Source organism: Chionomys nivalis, chromosome 12 (assembly GCF_950005125.1).
Source record: "Chionomys nivalis chromosome 12, mChiNiv1.1, whole genome shotgun sequence".
In the NCBI taxonomy this organism is placed as follows: Eukaryota; Metazoa; Chordata; class Mammalia; order Rodentia; family Cricetidae; genus Chionomys; species Chionomys nivalis.
Window position 1 is genome coordinate 71,302,829 of NC_080097.1, and position 20,510 is coordinate 71,323,338.

The window sequence follows — 20,510 nt, forward strand, 5'->3', positions numbered from 1 at the left end:
TAACTTAAATTCACATTATTTTGTCCTAGTTTGAGTCAGTCTATATAATTACACAACTACCAGGTTATGTTAGCTGACTATCACTCAGCACTAGATCGCAGGCACTCTCCTCCTGCCACACATAAAAACACAAGATCCAGCCGGGCAGCTGGCGCCTTTAATCCCGGCTCTAGGGAGGCAGAGGCAGGCAGACCTTAGAGTTCAAGGCCACCTTGGTTTACAGAGTTCCAGGACAGCCAAGACTACACAGACAAACCCTGCCTCAAAAACAAAAAACAACAGCAAAACACCACAAACTCCCTGTGGAACTAGGTGTGCCCAGACAGCCACGCTGGCAGTGGAAGCAGAACTATTAATAACACAGTTAGTGATGGTGCGTGCTGGGGCCCTACTTTCTCCAGGTCGCTACAAGCTCTCCCTCACATCATTTAACACCCACAGCAACCCTGGGAGGTAAAGAGCCTCACTGTAAAACTCCCTGTACTAACTCATCCTAGTACCATAGAGTTCCTACTCTCTGCTGTAACTAACTGAACTGGGGGTTTCTACTCAAAGACAACACACCTGCAGTCACAAATTACACGTAATTAGATTCTAGTGTTTCTCTAAGTACAGTGCAAATAAAAGTAAAATGGGATTCTATTTTTAGGTACTGATAGTTAAATTGGTCATCAAAAGAGACTTTGATAAATTCTATCTAGAATGGGGTAAGGGTATATATTTTAAACAAAATTTTCAAGTAATCATTGGTCCACACTTCAAAAACATTGCCCAAGTCAACCAGTAGTGGCTCTGGAGCTAGACAATCATGATAAGCCTGGGGTGTGGTTCGTCAAACCAAAGGTAGAAGGCCCAAGTAACGTGGAAAAAAAAGAGTAAAAAACAGATATACAGGACCCATCCGGCAACTAAGATACTGAACGGGGACATGGGGGCTTCTAGTTACTAGTAGACTTGGCCACAGTCAAGCTGTGGTTCCATTAGATGTCACTACATATTCTCAATCCAGTTCCTTGCAGCCGAAGAACCTAAACAAATGTAGCCACACAAAAATTTAAAAAAACAATCATGTTATGTCTCAAGAATAGAAACTGACCCAAAAGATGTGATTCTAACCATTAAGAAAACAAAAAGGCAGGACTGAAAAAAATGGCTCAGCAGTTATAAGGATTAGCTGCTCTTTCAGAGAATCCAGGTTCAATCCCCAGCCCGCGTGGCGGCTCACAACCATCTGCGACAGCTCCAGCTCCAGATTCAGCAGCCTCTTCTGGCCCTGTAAGCAGCAGGCAGGCCTGTGGTACACAGACACACATGCACACGACACAGCCATAAAACATTTGTACTTTGAGACTACTCAATCACAGAAGAGTACCTTCATCTGCTTCATCTCTAAAAACGAAAACATCAACCCATCTGTCAGAATGACTAATTTTAAAAACTTCTTTATTATTTTAATTTTCTCTAACCCCCCATCTTCCAAAGCTAGACAAAGGAGGTGTTTACCACGGTCTTCACATGACTAGTTTTGTTGCCAGGTTCTGTACATGTCTACTCACGTTACAGTGTTAACTATGATGACAGCATTAGTGGCCACACACGAAGGTCTACTGTTATCTCCGCTACTGATAGTTATCTGTTTGTCATCTAAAAAATATTCGTGAGTATCTATCTATCTATGCAATGGATTGTGTTAGGTACTAGGAATTCATAGTCTCTGCCTTTATGGTTTCTTAGTCAGCAATGTCCTCTTTGTCAGAAAATAATAACAAATCCCTTACTTTGGAAGATGACAAGAGGCATTTTCTCACAGAAGAACGGAGAGAATATATAAGTTAGCTGGAAGAAATGGAATGTGACTTTGGTTATTCTAGAGAATGGTGCTGCAGGTCTGCGTCAGAAAAGACAGCCATTTCTTCTTTGCCATCTTCCCCTCTTTAACACTCCTGAAACACACTGAGAGGCTGGCCGGGGAGTGCAGTCATTATACTACATCCTTGACCAAGATCAGTCCTCCTCTAGCTCTCAGAGAACATACTCTTGGACAAAGCAATTATTCTGGGAGACACACAGGGACCAGTGAGGGAGGACAAGGCACCCAACTCGGACCACCATTCCTATATCCTAGGTACAGCATTTTAGGACATGGTGCTGATTTGGCTTAGTTTGGTTTAGTTTGGCTTGGTTATTTTCAGATAGGGTCTCATATAGCCCAGGCTTGCCTCAAATTCATGGTGGAGCCACAGGGGACCTTGAACTTCTGATCCTCCTGGCTCTACCTCCCAATTTCTGTGATTGTAGACATCACCTACCATGCCTTGTTTTATACAAAGCTTGCAATCAAGCCCAGGAACCTGCACAAGAACTCGACCAACTGAACTATATTGCCAGTCCACGGTGCTGTTTAGTTGTTATTTTACAACAGCAATATCTTTGTCAGAACAAAGGGGTAACTCTTTTACATATAGTCAGAGTAGGCAAGAGGAAAATCTTTAAGAAAGGAAGCTGTAGCAAAGATGTTATTATAGGAACGATCATCCAGGAAATGTAATTGAAGAATCCTTTATATGATTGCTACTCGAGAAATCACAGTGCTAGTGAAGGGAGAAAAGAATGCTTTCCGTCCTGATCACATATACACATAGGAGTCTTTTCGTTGCTAACTCCAACAATGATTTTCCCTGTGTCTAGGACAGACAAGTAACAAACAAAGCAAACAAAGTCCTACTTTAGAAACAACAAAAATAGAGCTTGAAAATGAATTCTCAGCAGGCTAAATGTTCTCATTTAAAACTATGATCACTAACAAGTTATTAAATCAACTTCAGTTACATCACTGATACCAGAGGCAACATCGGACCTAGCCATGCCACAAACATATGGAGATCCCACATGCATTCACCATACACCATGTCTGAGATAGGGTCCAAGAACGTACATTTGGGGGTTAGATGTGCATTTAACCTATGGGGATTCAACTCAACATGCTCCTAAAATAGAAGAAAGGGAGAATGGGAGGTGAAGAGAAATACTCATTATGACTAAGAAATTAAATACGTACTGTCTTCGTAAATCTCCCAGTTTAGAGGTCAGAGCGGCTATCTCTCCAAGGGAGCGTAGGATGTCATCTCTCTCCTTGGGATCATCACATAATTCTGCAATCTTCCGTGCTTCCGCCAAAGCCCCTCGAATCTGTTCTTCTCCTTCAGGTCCACCGTTTGGATCTGCAAGCCAATTCTACATACACACCAAAGTGGACGGTGTCAGCTACTCATGAACCACATTAAAACTTACAAATCCATCAGAAATAGCTCTCAAGTGGTCACATGGCATAACGGTAATCATTTTAGAGTGCTGATTCTAATTGTTTCACATGTTATTAGCTCACTCATCTTTTCTGCGTACCATCACGTCATATCCCCCACCACCCCAAATATTGGGGATCAAACCTAGCCAAACACTCCTACCATTGAGCTGTGTTACCAGCCATGTTGATTTCCATCAAAATAATTCTCAGGGGCTGATTAAAAAGATGGGCTGGGTTCAATTCCCAGCATCCACCTGTCTATAACTCCAAATCTGACACCTCACAAAGACATACAGGCAGGCAAAACATCAATGCACATAAGACGAAAATAAATAAATTATTTTTTAAATAAATAAAATAATTCTCAGGCTGGAATTTTAGATCAATTATACAGTGCTTAAGTAACTTGCACACGGCCCTGTGTTTGACAACCAAACTAAAAGAAAAAGATTAACAAAAACAAAAAAGAATAAAATCTCTTCATAAGCCTTCTCCCATTTTTAAATGAATCATCCTTCTTTTTCCAGTCTTCAAGCATTTGTGTTTGTAAAACGCTTGAAAGGTGTTTTACATAGAGTAGAGCCCTAACTCTGAACACCCCTATGACCTAATACAGTAGAGAATTCTAAGACAGGAAATGGTTTCAAGATCTAGGATTCTGTCATTCAGAGATCTTTTAACTAGCTGAAGTACTAAAAATTAAGATATTTAATTCAAAATGTAGACAAACACAAGTCTATACCTAAGATGGTGCAGGTGTTACCCCAGGAAACTACTGGGAATTGGTCTTCACTGAGGAACATCCACTACCTACCCACAGTAGACGAGGGCAAAGGGCAGTGTAGGAAGAGATATGGGACATTAATAACCCTTTTTCTCTTCTCCAGCCTGTCCCTACTAAGAATGGTCCTTACCTGGGCAGCATCAATCTTCTTGGCAATACTCTGCTTTGAGTTTGTCATGGCTTCCAGCTTTCGAGCTGCATTTTCCACTTTGGCAGTGAGCACGTCGAGACCCTGAGACACCTGCTGAGCCTTCTGCATGGCCACTGGCGAGGCTCCTTGTCCTCTACTCAGGATGACAGATATGCCATTATATCCTCTCAGATACTTAATAACAAATACATGTCGTTTTTATTAAAGTGTGTCCTTCTCGATTTCCCCAGAAAACTGAACAAAGGGAAAACATCCACCCACCTACTTTCTCTTTTGCCTTCAAAAACATGTTTTCACTCTGTTTTGTTGTTTGAAACCAGGTCTTAAGTAAGTATAGCTAGCTTTGAACCTCATCTTCCAGGGTCTTCTTCCCAAGTGCTAGAATTATAAGCATGTGATACCATGTCCAACTCATATTAGTTTTAGGAAACTATTTAATGACTTGAAAGCCAGGTTAGCAAAATTTGATAATTATTCTTGACTACATAACCAAACATAAATTGCAGCAGGAAAATTTGCTGGAGACCTTACTGTTACAGAGGGATTTGTTACTATAGGATTATGTGGTGTGCTTTAGAAATAAATAGCCCATTAATTTGTCTTGTTTATAGGGAATCGTACATTAAAATTATTTCAGAATAAGTTCAACTTTTATTTCAACAATTTATTCATATATATACACACACACACACATAGACACACACACACAAAGACACACACACACATACATACACACTGGTTTTTCGAGACAGGGTTTCTCTGTAGCTTTGGAGCCTGTCCTGGAACTAGCTCTTACAAGGGCATCAGGTGGACAGACTTTAGAAGCAGGTCTGATATGGGGATTTCTGAGACACGGCAAGCAAGAAATGTGCACTGTGACATATCTCCTGAGTTCTCTCTTCTTCATTTTCTTTCTTTTTTATGTGCTTTGGTGTTTTCCTGCATGTATGTCTATGTGAGGGTGTCAGATCCCTTAGAAACTGGAGTTACAGACAGCTACGAGCTGCCACATGGGTGCTGGGAATTAAACCTGGGTCCTCTGGAAGAGTAGTGAATACTCTTAACTGTGAGCCATCTCTCCAGCCCCCAGGGATGATATCGATGTGTACCTTCCATTACTGTTAAGAGCACTGTTTCCTGCAGTCTTTGGAGAACTGGCACATTTCCTCCTCTCAGAACGGTACTCTACTCCCGCAGAGACACGACGGGACGCGGCAGAGATCAGTCCCTCAACAGAGTTTCTAGGCCACAAAGCAAGACTTGCCATCTTTTTACAAACTTGGATTATTTTAATCCATTTAGGCTAATAAAGCCAATCATCGGTGTGACAATTTTATCATTTTAAGGAATAACATTATTCATCCCAATCTGAGCTTATAACTTTAGGAAAAACTCCAAAACATCCTTGCCTCCTTAACAGTAAAATGAATCTATTACCTATCTTCCCCCCAAAATAAAATCTTTTCAGCCTGGTCTACAAGAGCTAGTTCCAGGACAGGCTCCAAAGCTACACAGAGAAACCCTGTCTCGAAAAACAAAAAACAAAACAAAACAAAAATTCTTTTTTGAGATGGCACTTATTCTTACTTGGTGTATATGGTGTTTTGTCTTCATGTGTCTGTGCACCATGTGTGCGGTGCCTGCAGAGGTCAGAAAAGGGCACTGAATCCTCTGGAACTAGAGCTACAGATAGTTATAAGGTGTGGTGCTAGGAACTGAACCTGGGTCCTCTGGAAGAGCAGCCAGTGCTCTCACCCATGGAACCATCTCTCCAGCCCACATCGAGCCCTTTCTGTGTGTATGTGTACATGTGCGTGTTTGTGTCCAGGTGTATATGCCAGTGTATGGTGATGTCTGTAAGCTGTTATCTGCTTTGTTTGTGACACAGGGTCTCTCTCTGGTCGAGAACTTGGTGATTAAGCTAGGCTGCTTGGACAGTGAGCCCCAGGAATGTGCCTTTCTCTCTCACTGGCAGTGGAATTACAGAGTCAGGGTGCTGTGAGGTCTGACTTTTTACACAGCTTCTAAGGAGCGTCACACTTGCTAGGCAAACACTTTACTGACTGAACAATCTGTTCAACCCCTTTGCCCTCTTTTTAAAAACCCTTTTACACTAACACTGAAGGTAATGAGCCCCAGAAATGTAGTGCCAGGAGCATACATAAGCTTTTATCTCATACTTGAGGCCTTCCCACATCTGACAAGAAAATGAAAGACTGAGGAAATACTGCCCATGGTTTCTTTTATTTCATTCAAATATAGTAATTAGTTAGGAGGAATATTTCTGATATATGGATTTAACTGTAAAAAGGTAAGAATATATATGGGCCAAATTCAAACTAAAAAGCTTTGAGTTCTACACAGATAAAATAGATTCTTAAAACCTAGGAGCCTGAATATCAATGAAGAAAGAGTTGCTATGCCTCAGCATCAAAATGATAATGCAGCTGGGTGCATGTAAGAAAAAACAATGGGAAGAGATGGTTTTCCAGTCTTCTAATATGAGAGGATAAGACAGGCTCCAGTATGAAGCGGGGCCATAGTTACTGATCTCTGGTCTAGCCTTTTCTCTTGACAGATTAGTAGACTCTCCCATACAATCATCTCATTCTTTTCTTATAGTCACAATTATGTTTCTGAGAATTCCAAATGAAAATTGCCTGCCACACTGTGAAAGGGCTACAGACCAAAGAGCCAGCAATGAAAAATGAAAAGAGCCAAGAATCTTGTCAAACTGCACTGGCATTTTTCCAAAGGGGAACAAAACTTCTTTTCTCCTTTCTGCAAAGTTCTTGCCATGCTTCTGACAAAGAAGGCTGCTTCTCAACAGGAAACAGGTTCAGTGAGAGCCATGAGACCACATCTAAGCCATTCCCGCCCCCTCCAAGTGCACCTCTGAAGGCCTGGGGGCTTCTACATCTACAACGCCACAAAAAGAATGCCTACTATGTGCAGGATTCTGCATTGTTTTAGGGGGAAAGGAACAATTTCATAAGAATAAAACTTTTGTGTTGATCCAAAAGAAGTGCTGCGGTTGGATGTGAGTACTTTGGACCAAGTAGAATGGTATGGAGCATGTGGAGGTTTGTTTCCGTGCTGTTGTCTATGAAATGCTGTGAACCCTAATGAGCAAGAAGTTTCAGGACATTCTCAAAGCAAAGTTAAACTTCATCTACACTAGATTTAAACACAATTTAATCCTCTCAATGTCATAATATATTCATCAACTGCATAAATGATTATTTTTTTTAAAATCTACATTCTCCTGAGTTTTTTCTTTTTTTTTTTTTTTTTTTTTTTTTTTTTTTTTTTTTTTTTTTTTTTGGTTTTTCGAGACAGGGTTTCTCTGTAGCTTTGGTGCCTGTCCTGGAACTAGCTCTTGTAGACCAGGCTGGCCTCGAACTCACAGAGATCCGCCTGCCTCTGCCTCCCAAGTGCTGGGATTAAAGGCGTGCGCCACCACCGCCCGGCTCTCCTGAGTTTTTTCAATAGCAAACTAAGTGTACTTTTTTGGGGGGTAGAGGTATTCTAAAATCAAAGACTTGTGAAGAATAAAAGGAAGGCTAAAATACAAATTACAAGAGTCTGTGAGATGGCTCAGAGAAGATAGGTATGTATACAAAAATAATAAAATATTAACAATTTTTAAATTTTTTATATTTAATCTTTATTTTTTATTGAGCTATATATATTTTATCTGCTCCCCTCCGTCCCTCCCCTCTCCTCTTCAACTCTCTCCCATGGTCCCCATGCTCCCAGTTTACGCAGGAGATCTTGTCTTTTTCTACTTCCCATATAGATTAGATCCATGTATGTCTCTCTTAGGGTTAAAATAAATTTTAACACAAAATGAAAAAGCATTATCTCATGTGGCTCAGGTGGCCTTCAATTCAATAGGTAGCTGAGGATGACTGTGATCCTCCTGCCACTACCTCCTGAGTTCTAGGAGTCAAGGTCTTCATTTCTCGCCTAGTGATGGGATCACGCATACTAAGCAAGCTCTCTACCAAGTGAGATGAATCGCCAGTCCTGTTGTTACTCTTTGATCTTTCCTACTACCATCCATCTTTTATAAAGGATAATTAACCTGGTCAGATTTCAACTCTGCCCTTATTCTTCATAAAAACTCTAGCTAAAAACTTCTTTTTAAAAAAAATCAATTACAAAATAAGCTCTAACTTTATTAGTCTTTGCCTAGTTTACAGTTCTATTTTCAGCAAAAGACAATTCAGAAAAATTGGCATGGACTTGCTGATATCCTGAATGACCTCATTAGGAGTGAGTTGTTCACTACTGTCTGAGCAAAGCAGAGGAACCTTACCTGGTTCGGAGGTCAGCCACTTGGTCAGTCATCTGTCCTAGCATTTTGCAGGTTCCTAGGATCTCCCTGCGTTCCTTGCCTGCACAAAGTTCACCAACTTTTCCAGCTTCGTCTAAGATCTGCCTGATGGCCTGCTCACCAGCATCCCCTAGAATAGTAAGATATTCAATATCTACATCGTAGGCACATCAATTATTCAGAGAGGTTACTTTACAAGTCATTTCATTCATGAAGGAATGGATGACTTAAACAGACAAGTGATAGAAAGCCTTCCATCCGACAGCTAAAAGCCACGCAGTGCCTCCCAACCATGATGTGAGGTTTTAACCACAGGCCCTGCTGGAAAAGGTATTGGGCATGATATCTGCTCAGAAATGTGAAGTGGCCTGACGTAAGAATGCGGACAATGAGAAAAGAATCTAGTCATTTCACAGTGCTTGGCACCTCCAACTTCCACTAGGTTTTTCCCATTTGTTCAAACAATCTAAAGTGGAATAAAGATTAAATTAGAAAAGCCAAGCTCAATAACCTACTTGGGTCTTGTCTTTATATCGTCAACTTCATTCTACCATTCTTATAGACATCACAATACAATCTACTTAACTAAATTACTTCGCTAACATAAATGGTAGTCTGCCCAACCTGAACTAGCAAAAAAGAGCTTTTATTTACAATAATTACTTTTGATTGAGGGGATGGGTGAACCAACAATCTTTCAAAGAATGACAGCTTAGCTTTGTTTATTGTTTCATGACAAGAGGTGATAAAGCCTGTACCTTCATCCCTTAAGACCTAGGAATGTTTCATGCTGTGGGACAATGGTTTTACCCTGTAAAGATTTGTTTCTTGTACTTGTTTAATAAAATGTTGATTGGCCAGTAGCCAGGCAGGAAGTAGAGGCGGGACAATGAGAACAGGAGAATTCTGGTAAGAGGAAAGATGTGTCTGCAGCCATTCCCCAGATGCAGAGGAAACAAGATGAGACTGCCTCACTGAAAAAGGTACCAACCCATGTGGCTAACACAGACAAGAATTATGGACTAATATAAGTCATAAAAGTTAATAAGAAGCCTGAGCTAATAGGCCAACCAGTCTATGATTAATATAGACCTCTGTGTGTTTCTCTAGGACTGAGCAGCTGCGGGACCAGGCGGGACAGAAACTTCTGTCAACAGTTTCAGTTACTGGGAATTCTGGTAGAATGTTACAACTACCTCAGGATGCTGAGATTATAGAAGGGTTCATTCCTTTCCTTCATTTGCTTGTATTTTAGCTGTTTATTGTTCAGAAAAGAAGAACTGCAGGTTACCTGGGGAGGCACTGGGGTCACGGAGCCAACCTTTGGCTTGATTCAGTTTGGAATCTATGGATGCCAGGGCTCTCTTCATAGCTTCAGTGTCCTTTGGAAGAGAAACCCCAGTTATTTTGTCTGTTTTATATCTTGGTCTCTCAGTTTTTACAGAGAAGGAGTTACAGCACTAACACACATAGCTAAGGCAGTCCTGTAACAGCCTTAAAATAATCTCAAAACACCACAATTCCCGTGTCTGTCAAAATGCAACATCTTGCATGCAAATCTCCAGTTAATTCTATCCTGCCTCCTGTGTCTCCATTGCTAAAACTGAAAAAACTTTTACAATAAAAAACTGCATAAAGTCAAAAATTGTCTAATGTCTTCTGCAGAACAAAGCCCCGGGCCTCATGCTTCATTATCAGCCTTTCGGTAGCCAACAGCCGTCAGCTGAAGCCTTCCAGAGCCCTCCCTGCTTTGGGCAGCCCCAGCAGTGTGTGGTGCCACAAGCACAGTTCTTCTACTTCCTGTTCTGAAATGCACGTGCGCACACACAGGATGATGTTTCATTATATAATTAATTTTTAAAAACTTGGAATTTCTTGTTGAAATAAAATAAATAGAAGGTGTTAATGTAACCATTTTGTTTTGGTTCTCAGAATAAACCACTAAAAGTCGTCCATGAAGAAAGCACACTCTGGTCTTCCCTGCTATCACTTCCTTCCCATCCTTCCATCACTTGTCATCCCTAATACATGGATCTCAATGTACTGCTCATAACCAGGATTCATGACAATGAGCATAAAGCCAACACAGACTCTCCCAGGATATATATATATATAGATAAAACAACCAATAAAGAGAATTTGAGGGGGGTCTCATTGTGTATTTCTGACTGTCCAGAACTTGCCATGTAGACCAGGCTGGCCTTGAACTCACAGAAATTGCCCAATTAAAAGTATATGCCACCACTCCCAGATTAATCAATTTTTAATACAAACGCAAAAAACAATATAACAAACATCTATGTGCCAATCTTTAGAATTGGCAGTGTGATACACTGTCTCTCTGTCTCTGTATCTCCATCCACTGTCTGTCCCTGTCTGTCTCTCAGGTATAACTGTGTATAGCTTCCCTGGAACTCATTATGTAATACCAGACTGGCATCGCAATGATTTGTCTGCCTCTGTTACTGCCTCACAAATTCTGGGATTAAAGGTGTGTGCTACTACTACTGGCCCTAGGCTGCTCATCTCGTAAGTCTGCATTTAGCTTCTTAAAAAACAATCTCTCTCCTTTTTGCACCAGATGAGTGACTCTCAGAGAGTCAACCCATCAAAGCATGTTAACCTCTAAAATTCTAGGCAATGCCCCATCCCCAGCCTTCTTCAATTTCCAATCCTACAGTGTCGTACCATCAAGCTTCCACAAGGAGGCACCAAGCACATCCCGATTTCCAATTCAAAGAGCCACCACTAATACAAAGAAGGAGAACTATTCTCAGGTTTAAAATCAGCAGCAGGTGGACTATAGCATTTCAAATACCGACTCAGAAGATAGACGCTCCACTTTAGGATTCCTTTCTCTCCCATCTAGAAAGAGAGGAAAGGCGCTCTCATTCTAACTGTATGCTCGGCCACAGCAACAAGGAGGTGAACTAAGCTATGGGGGTGGGTAGGGGTGTAAAAAGTTACCAAGTTACATGGAATTATGATAGCTACCAATACAAGGCAGCATCATGACGATCTGGTCCAAAGTCCATTTATAAATAGTAAAATAAGAGGGTAGTATCTTTAGGTAAGTTGCTAATGATGTTTAAATCTGTTTCTTTTCTCCCTTCCCTTTGTTGTACGTTAATTTTTACAGCAAAGCTTGCCTCCAGAAAAACACAAAGCTGAATTTCAAATAAGAAAGGCCCAAATGGCTATCTTTTTAAGACTCTTGGGTAATTTCTAACCTCAAGGAACTAACAGGACAATTTTTAGCATTTAACATAAGTTATAAGATTTAATAAACTGTCTAGGTGCAGATAAACTTTCAGGAAATATGTGTATAGCTTGGAAAAGAGGACTGTGTCAATGTGAAATTTAAAAGACTGTTAATAGGGCTGGAGAGATGGCTCAGTGGTTAAGAGCATTGCCTGCTCTTCCAAAGGTCCTGAGTTCAATTCCCAGCAACCACATGGTGGCTCACAATCATCTGTAATGAGGTCTGGTGCCCTCTTCTGGCCTGCAGGCATACACACAAACAGAATATTGTATACATAATAATAAATACATATTTTTTAAAAAAGACTGTTAATAAACATTTCTGTAATACTTTCTATTTGTTTCTGTTTTTCGAGACAGGGTTTCTTTGTGTAGCCCTGGCTGTCCTACAACTCGCTCAGTAGACCAGGCTGGCCTCGAACTCACAGAGATCCACCCTGCCTCTGCTTCTTGAGTGTTGGGATCAAAAGGCGTGTGCCACCACCACCCCACAGTTATACTTTTATTTTGGTGAGAAAACCAACAGACATTTATCTACATTTCAAAATCTAAATTCTAAAGAAAATGACATATTTTCAAATGTCAGTCATATTTTAGCACTAAAATATTTATTTAGCAGTAAAGGCTACTGATTAGGAAGGTAATTTTGATTTCCTGCATGATAGATTATTCTTGCCATTTTTTTCCCTTCAAATACTTCACTTAATCTCAGGTTTAAATGTAGTTTTCCAAATTAAGAATAAAGGAATCACTCTTAGAATTTGATCTTAAGTCTGCTGACTCCAACCTCTTATTTTATATTACACAGAACTCAGTTTGGCCACTAAATAAATAAATAAAAAGCCGGGCGGTGATGGCGCATGTCTTTAATCCCAGAACTCAAGAGGCAGAGGCAGGTGGTTCTCTACGAGTTTGAGGCCAGCCTGGTCTACAAGAGCTAGTTCCAGGACAGGCTCCAAAGCTAAAGAGAAACCCTGTTTCAAAAAAACAAACAAACAAAAAAAGATCTCAGTTTGGTTTTGTTTGTTTGTTTTGTTATTGTTGTTTTGCTTTTTGTTTTTCCTAAAGAGTTGTCAAATATGCCATAAACCTTCTGCAGCAGTCAGCAGATCTCCACCTTGTCAGTATGGGCTCCAGTCACTACTCCTCACAGGAGAAGCTCCAGAATCGAGCTCACAATGGGCACTAACATCAATGACTGCTTTCATCCCCCAATATCCCAAAGTGGTTTGAAGTACAGTGGGAAACGAGCTTGCTCTATGCAGCATCCGCAAAGATCGCTCCTTTTTCTCGAATCAGCTCACATGGCCCCTTCACTAGAAGACAGAATATGATTCCCAGGAAGAGAGCAATTTTCTTCTGAGCAGATCTGACAACACCAGGAAATTAAAATCAGCAGATGCTCATTTCCCCTACCCTGAACCGATGGTGAACATGGGATAAAGCTGCAATCTTTGTTATTCTGCAGTATGTGCAGGATTAGTGCCCTGAGGAGACCAGAAGAGGCATCAGATCCACTAGCACTGGAGTCAGACAGCTGTGAGCTGCCATGTGGGTGCTGGGAATGAACCGGGTCCTCTGGAAGAGCAGTCAGTGCTCTTACCTCTGAGCCATCGCTCCAGTCCTGAAGCTGCATTTTTTAAAACTGGGAATTTCAGTTAGTTTCTAGGCTGGTTTTTGTTGTTGCTTTATTGTGTGGGTGGGTGGGTGAGAGTGTGCCATAGCACATGTGTAAAGGTCAGAGGACAGTTTACTGGAGTCAATTCTCTCTGACACTGTGGGTTCCAGGGATCAAACTCACATCATCAGACAAGGTCACAGATGCCTTTACCCTCGGAGTCATCTCTCTATCCCTCTGGTTTTTAAAGAAAGTGATTTAGACAGTCAGAAAGGTTTATATCACTTTTAAAACCTCCTTAAATTCTTTTTGGAGCAGAGCAGCTAATAACCCTATATATTTTTATCTCTAAGGAGTCTCAGGTGTATTTTACAGGGCAGTACTTATGATGAAATCAGCTGAATCCTGTCATGAGTAACACCAGTGCACTAACAGCAGACGTGGTGTGAACGGGTTCCCTAGCATTGGGACTAGAAGCCAGTTTGGAGATACATGTGTATGTATGGATGTGTATATATAACTTTAAACATGGAAAATATTGCCCGGCCTTCTTTTTTTTTCTTCTGCAAACACTCATTTCCCCATTCCACTTTCTTCTGCTCACACTTCTATGAGCACCATTCCAATGTTCTGAATAAAGATAGCCCAGGAACGAACAGACTGACCTATGAGAAAGTTGCCTGGTCCTAAGTCTAGATAGCTACCTTCTCTCGCCTGAGTATCTCCTTGTGAAAAAGCTTCACAACTCTAAGCACCTAAGCCCACTGTGAGCACACTCACAGATGGGCCAGCTAAAGACATCCTAGATCAGACAGGAAAACACCAACTCCTTTAGCATTTGAGGATTTCCTCCTTGAGCAGTAAACAAAACACCATAAATGCCTCAGTTAAAGTATTTAGCCAAACTCCTATAGATAAATTTCTTACTCTAATGACAACTAAACCAAAACTTGAGAACACTCAAAAAGATCTTTTTTAATAATCAAAACTAAATTCAACCCTTAAATCCCAAGGGTCTGGAGTGAGGGTGTTACAGGATAGCACAATCTAACCAGTGTTACCTTCTGCGGTAAGTAGAGTGATCTTATGTGGAAGACATCCTAGTTAGTCACTGCTGCCCATCGCCAGCCTGACCCCCAGCAAGACACTCAGCACCATAACCAACTGGAAACCACAGCATCTAATGACTCAGCGTGAAATGTTACCTCTGGAAGGTGCAAAAGATCTTAGCAATGAAATGATTGTACTTTTCTCTCAAGTCCCAACATATATCAAGATACAAGTAATACAAATAATTTTTAAAACATTAAGTACAGAATTCTAAATTTGCAGAGCAGAATAAGAATTGTGTTTAACTCAAATTCCTTTGAGTCATAATGTTGTTCCAGGAAAAAAAATTCTGGTTTCACTTTAATTATCACTGTTAAGATGACTGTTGAGTCAAGAGGTAATTTTTACTTTCAATAGAAATAAGGTGTTTAAAGTTACTCTTAAATGTGTGAATTTGCAAGTTGAATGTAGGTATAACAGGTATGCTATTCAACTGTGCATTGCCTCGTCAAACTCTGAACTTATTCAGAAGATGTATTTTTACCAAAAATTTGTTCCACTTACTTTCTTCCCCCACTTTCCTAGAGGAACCTTCACTTTCCAGAAGAACACTGCACCAGTGGGGAAGCATGAAACAAGTATGGGAAGACAAAGTTAATTCCTTCTGAGGAGGGACGAGAAGTGGTGAAAGACACTACGCATTTAACAGAATGGGAACCTGGTCACAACAGAGCCCCCAGATCTGGTGATGCTCTGCTTACAGTTCAGGAAAGAAAGATTCCGAATCCTATTAAAAAAAAAAAAAGCCAATATCCTAATTACCACTGTCCATTTTCAGGGTGAAATAAATTTCTTTTTCTAAATATTCTTATAACTGCTGAAGAGTTACACACAGGACCACATCCAGGTAAAGCAGGAAGGTGACAGGCTGTCAGCGACTTGTCATGTGCATCTTTCTATCCTTTTGTAATTTCAGAACCAAGTAAGAGTATGACAAAAGGGGGCAGACAAAGAAGTTCTTCCTGTTCATTCTAATGTCGTGGATGTAAGCTTCATCTGGCTGAACAAACTCCATTTATTCTTACCCTTGATGAAGTGAGTTTTGCATCATCCTAATCAGCCAGCTTTCTCCAGAGCGACAAGAATGTGAGACAGATAAGGTAAGGACCAGGTCAACTGCTCTTGTCCACCCTGCCTAAGTCCATAATCCTAGTGCTGAAAACCCAGTAAACTCATTTGGGTCTTCCTTATTTGTGTGTGGGGGGGGTGGGATCCTGTCCTGGAACTCGCTCTGTAGACCAGGCTGGCCTCGAACTTAGAGAGATCCGCCTGTCTCTGCCTCCTGAGTGCTGGGATTAAAGGCGTGCGCCACCACCGCCCAGCTTGCTTGCTTGTTTTTTAATAAGCATTTGTTGATGGCAGTTGCACAAAATAAACTCAATAACATGTATTCACTAAATAATAGATTATTTTCCCTCAAACTACAGAAATATTATGATTAAATGTCTGTTCTTCCTTAGTAGTTTCTCATCCTCTAGAAGCAAAGGGAAGAGCTTATTCAGTTAGGGAAACACGAAGTCATTGAATTACAGCTGATTCACAGCCTAGGCAACAGAACATGCAGAAAGTCACCAACTCAAGGGAAGAAAAAATTAAAAAATGTTTCAGATGGGGGCTGGAGAGATGGCTCAGTGGTTAAGAGCACTGGCTGCCCTTCCAGAGGACCTGGGTTCAATTCCCAGCACCCACATGGCAGCTAACAACTGTCTGTAACTCCAGTTCCAGGGCACCTGACCTGACACCTTCACACCAGTGCACTTAAAATGAATTTAAATAAACTATTAAAAAATTAAAAATCACTATTCTTTACTTCTTGTCCTCTTTGACTTTGGTAGTGTAAACAGGACAGCTCTCTTTAGCGTACTCACTTTAACTACAGGTAAAACCTCAACAATACAACTCCAAAAGCAAAATGTCAAGGCCAGGAATGTCTAGTGAGACATCTAGACAGCATCACCTCCAGTCTTCCGTCGCAAGAGCTCAGCTGGTAATGTGCCCTTCAAATGAGGTAAGTGGGGAAGAATAGGCAAAAAATGTTCTTAAGGGTCCTGCTCATAAAGACAAAAACACCTTACAAATACAGAAAGCCTGATACCCCATAGCAATCTTTTCTGTTTTGTGCCTCCCACTCAAAAATACTAATTTCAAAAAGAGCCAAAGTCAGTCTGCCCAGCACAGGCCAGAATTCCACATTAAACCATGTCCTGCCACATATCCAAGCACAGTGCTACACACCAGCACACAAAATAAGACACGGCACACAGCACAAGAAAACCTCACAGACATGCGTTTTCTCTTTTTAAGCGGAAAAAAACCTAAAGGGTAAGAGAAAGCTTACCTTCTAAGCTCGAGAAAAAGAATAAAACAAACAAGAGAACAACAACAACAACAAAAAAAGATGCACAAAGAAGTCATTGGGAAGTGAAAGTTATCAAGCAAAAGCAAAATTAAATCAAATATCAGAGGCTTAAGATGATTTTATCATTAAAAACTTAAAATACAATTTTAGAAACAGTTAAATACTACCAATAAGGAAACACCTCTGTAAATAAAGTTACAGGTAAAAGTAAACTAATTGATTATGCATAGCTAAATTAGCTTTCCGAGCGGCAGGAGGGAGGACTGGTGATGTTTGGCCACAAATGTGATCTTACCTCATATGTGGTCCTGGAGGAAAACACTCTAATGAATACCCAACAGAAGTCAAATCATAAGTCACTTAGTCTGTTAACAACCTTGATGACAGAATTTGGGTCATACATGGGAAAGTTAGACCCTGGAGATGGGGACACCCCACACACACATCTCCATCCTGGGATTCTCTAGGGCAAGTCTAAACCAAAATGTGTCGGCTTCCCCAGACCCGGAAGCTTTGCCACTGCATAAGGAATAAGTAGACTAGAGTGGCAGTAACTCCAGACAGCTACCAAGGCTCTAAAAGGAATCCACATTAATGGACTCCCTTTGGAGTCGAAGGGGGTTTCCACAGAAAGCAAAGGGATCTGTAAACTAGCCAGCAATATGAAGACCAATATTTTAATTAACAGAATGATCAAGCAACACATCTAAAAAGCCTGAGAGCTTACTCTGTATGTTCCTCTTAATCAAAGGTTGGCTAGGGACAAGTCTTCCATAACATACATAATTATAGGCATATTCTCTGTCTTTCTTAAGTCACCTGGCAACAATCACCCCTATAAAAAGCAATGATCCCACCCAGGGAAGTATGATACCCCAATTCCTCTACCAGCCCAACCAATGAGAAATGAGCCTTTTACCAAGTCATCCTATATACCCATACAGTCCACCTTGGAACAGAGGAAATGTATAAAGGTGACAATTAGCCCATAAAACAAATGAACAACTGTTTCCATAATACCTGTGTATTCTTAGGTATACACAGTTACAAAACCTAAGACAGATGGCAATCAAAATCTCCCAGGAGTGCAGAATTTGAAGTTTTCTTATTATTTCTTCTCCAGTAGACTTACCTTGCTGGCCCAGGCATCTTCATCCCAAGAAGTGAGTTGTAACACACGAATGATCTCATTAATTTCAGCACTCATCTTTTCTACAGTGAAATTTCGATTTTTCAAAGCTTCTTCTATTCCTTGGCTTTTTGAGTTTTTGGTTGTAACAAAAATCTTCATAGCTATAAAGATGAACAAAAGACCAAAATTTGATCTTTTAAAAAATGATGGACACAAAGAAACCCTATCTCAAAAAAAAAAACAAAAACAAAAATATTGTGGAGGTCACAGGTAGAAAGTAGAGGTCAGTTATCTTCGTCCATCTGTGTGAGTCCAAGGCATCTCATCAGCCTGGAATTTAATCTTATTGCTTAGTAATATTCACAGATAATGTTTCATACTTCAGATATGTATTTTTGTCTTCTAATGTCTAAAACAGAATATATAAACAAAGACTGCAAACCTGCTGATCAAGTTCCAGTATCAGCGACTTCAACCGTAAAGTAAAATTCAGGGTGTAAAGAAAGCATCACCATGTCATTAGGGAACTAAGTTAACACACACACTGATGATCTACAATCAAAAAGTAATTAATACCCTTTTAAATCATTAATCCTGATACCACCATGGCCTCTAGTCACTGCAAAATCTCCTAGGACAGAATAAAAAACACCAACAAAACTGTGAGTATCCTACTGCCCCCAAACCATGGTAGGCCCCAAAGAAGTCAGTATCTTTCAGTTCTCTCAATGTGTGCATCAGTAACTTCTCTTTCTTCCTTCTTTTCTTCCTTCCTTCCTTCCTTTCTTTCTTGTTTTTAAGATTTTTTTTTTTAATCAGGGCATAGAGGCACACATCCTGAATATCAGCATTCAGGAGGCATAGACAAGCAGATGTCTGTGAATTCAAGGCTAGCCTGGTCTACATAGTGAGTTCCAAGATATCTAGGGCTACATAAAAGAGAAACCCTGAAGAAAAAAAAAATCCACAGAGAAAGTTTAATTTAAAAAAAATAATTAATTAAAAGAGAATTTTTTATTTATATGTATCTATATGTGATTGTACGCCAAGTGTGTACAGATGCCCACAGAGCACCTGGGACTGAGGTACTGGAGGGTGATGACGAAATGTAAATACAGCTGTCTTCTGAGAATTAGTGAGGGAGCCCACAACCTGCCTACGACACAAGCATAAACAATGAGGAACTGGCACACACTGACCTATGTAACTGTGATTTCCTTGCGGCAGTTAAGAAAGAAGAAAGCAAAAGAACATTCAAAATAATGACTCTAGGGTTCCTAGCCTTTGCCTGCTGCCCACATGTTACGTCAACATTCATTCCGATCTCATCTTTGCCCTGGGTAAGGGTGTGCACCAACGCAGCAACGGGCAATGGCCGTCTCAGTAGAGAGCCCAGCTCCCTCAGTCACCAGCAGTACCTGAGATGAGAACAGGAAGCAGCTCCTTGACGGTGTTCATCGAATTCACCAGCATCACTCGGTGTTCCTGGTGAGTCAGTTCCTGCTGTCTCTCGTCAATCATTTTCGCCATCTTAGTCATCCCTGGAACACAAGAAGAAATTATGCAGGATGAGTGGTGAAATGAACCAGATTTCAGCCCAAATCTATCGTGACTTACTTCAAAACACCAAACTTACTATCTACCTCTTTAAAGACAGACATTGTAACAATACTAGCATTTTATGCAATGTTATACTTTTCAGTGAAGGTAATTTATTAAAGAAAAATCCTATATGTATGCATATAGGTTTCATTTTGTATATCTGGCTACTGTGCTGCGCTATGCAAGAACCTCAGAAAGAATTCTAACAGTGAGTTTGATTGGATTAAGGGTATGTTTTGGTTTTTGTTCATTCATCCTGTATATTGGAAGAATATACGTGTCCCACGGTGCACCTATGGATAAAGGTCAAAGGTTAACTTGCAGGTGTTGCTTCTCTCCTTCTACCACGTGGGTTCTGAGAACCGAGCTCAGGAGATCAGTCTTGGAAGCATGCACTGTACCTGCCAAGACTTGTGTTTTATTCTTACCTCGGTAATAATTTCTGAAATATTCAAGTTGATCCAAAATAAACATATACCAACTCTTAAAGTTAGAAACAAAACAGAAATTTTAAAAAGTACAGCTGTGGCAGCTTTTTAAGCATCTGGTGTATTGGAATCAATCTGTTAAAACTTTGTCTACTTTGGTTATTATTCAAAAGTGCTCTGTGATTTTTAAATTACATTCATTTATTTATTAGGTGTGTGTATGTGAGGACACACACACGTGCTCAGTACATGTATAGTGCTCAGGAGACAATTTGCAGGGGTCAGTCCCCTGCTTCTACCATGTGGCCCCTGGGGATGGAACACAGTCAGCAGGCTCAGCTCCATGTGATTTTATCAGCTGAGCCATCCTATTGGCTAGCGAAATGATTTTTGCTTTAAACTCTGATTTTCAAATTGCCCCT

General features: G+C 40.5%; 1 protein-coding gene across 2 annotated transcripts in view; it reads right to left on the reverse strand.

The window, feature by feature from the left end:
• The window catches only part of Vcl (vinculin), a 101,783-nt gene that overhangs the window by 24,667 nt on the left and 56,606 nt on the right, over window positions 1-20,510 (reverse strand). For both annotated transcript variants that reach the window (XM_057786821.1, XM_057786820.1), the window contains exons 5-10: window positions 19,477-19,599; window positions 18,059-18,219; window positions 9,870-9,960; window positions 8,561-8,708; window positions 4,219-4,372; window positions 3,059-3,234 (exon numbers count right to left, since the gene is read on the reverse strand). In XM_057786821.1, the coding sequence (XP_057642804.1) occupies window positions 3,059-3,234; window positions 4,219-4,372; window positions 8,561-8,708; window positions 9,870-9,960; window positions 18,059-18,219; window positions 19,477-19,599 (853 nt within the window). The remainder of the gene's footprint in view (window positions 1-3,058; window positions 3,235-4,218; window positions 4,373-8,560; window positions 8,709-9,869; window positions 9,961-18,058; window positions 18,220-19,476; window positions 19,600-20,510) is intronic.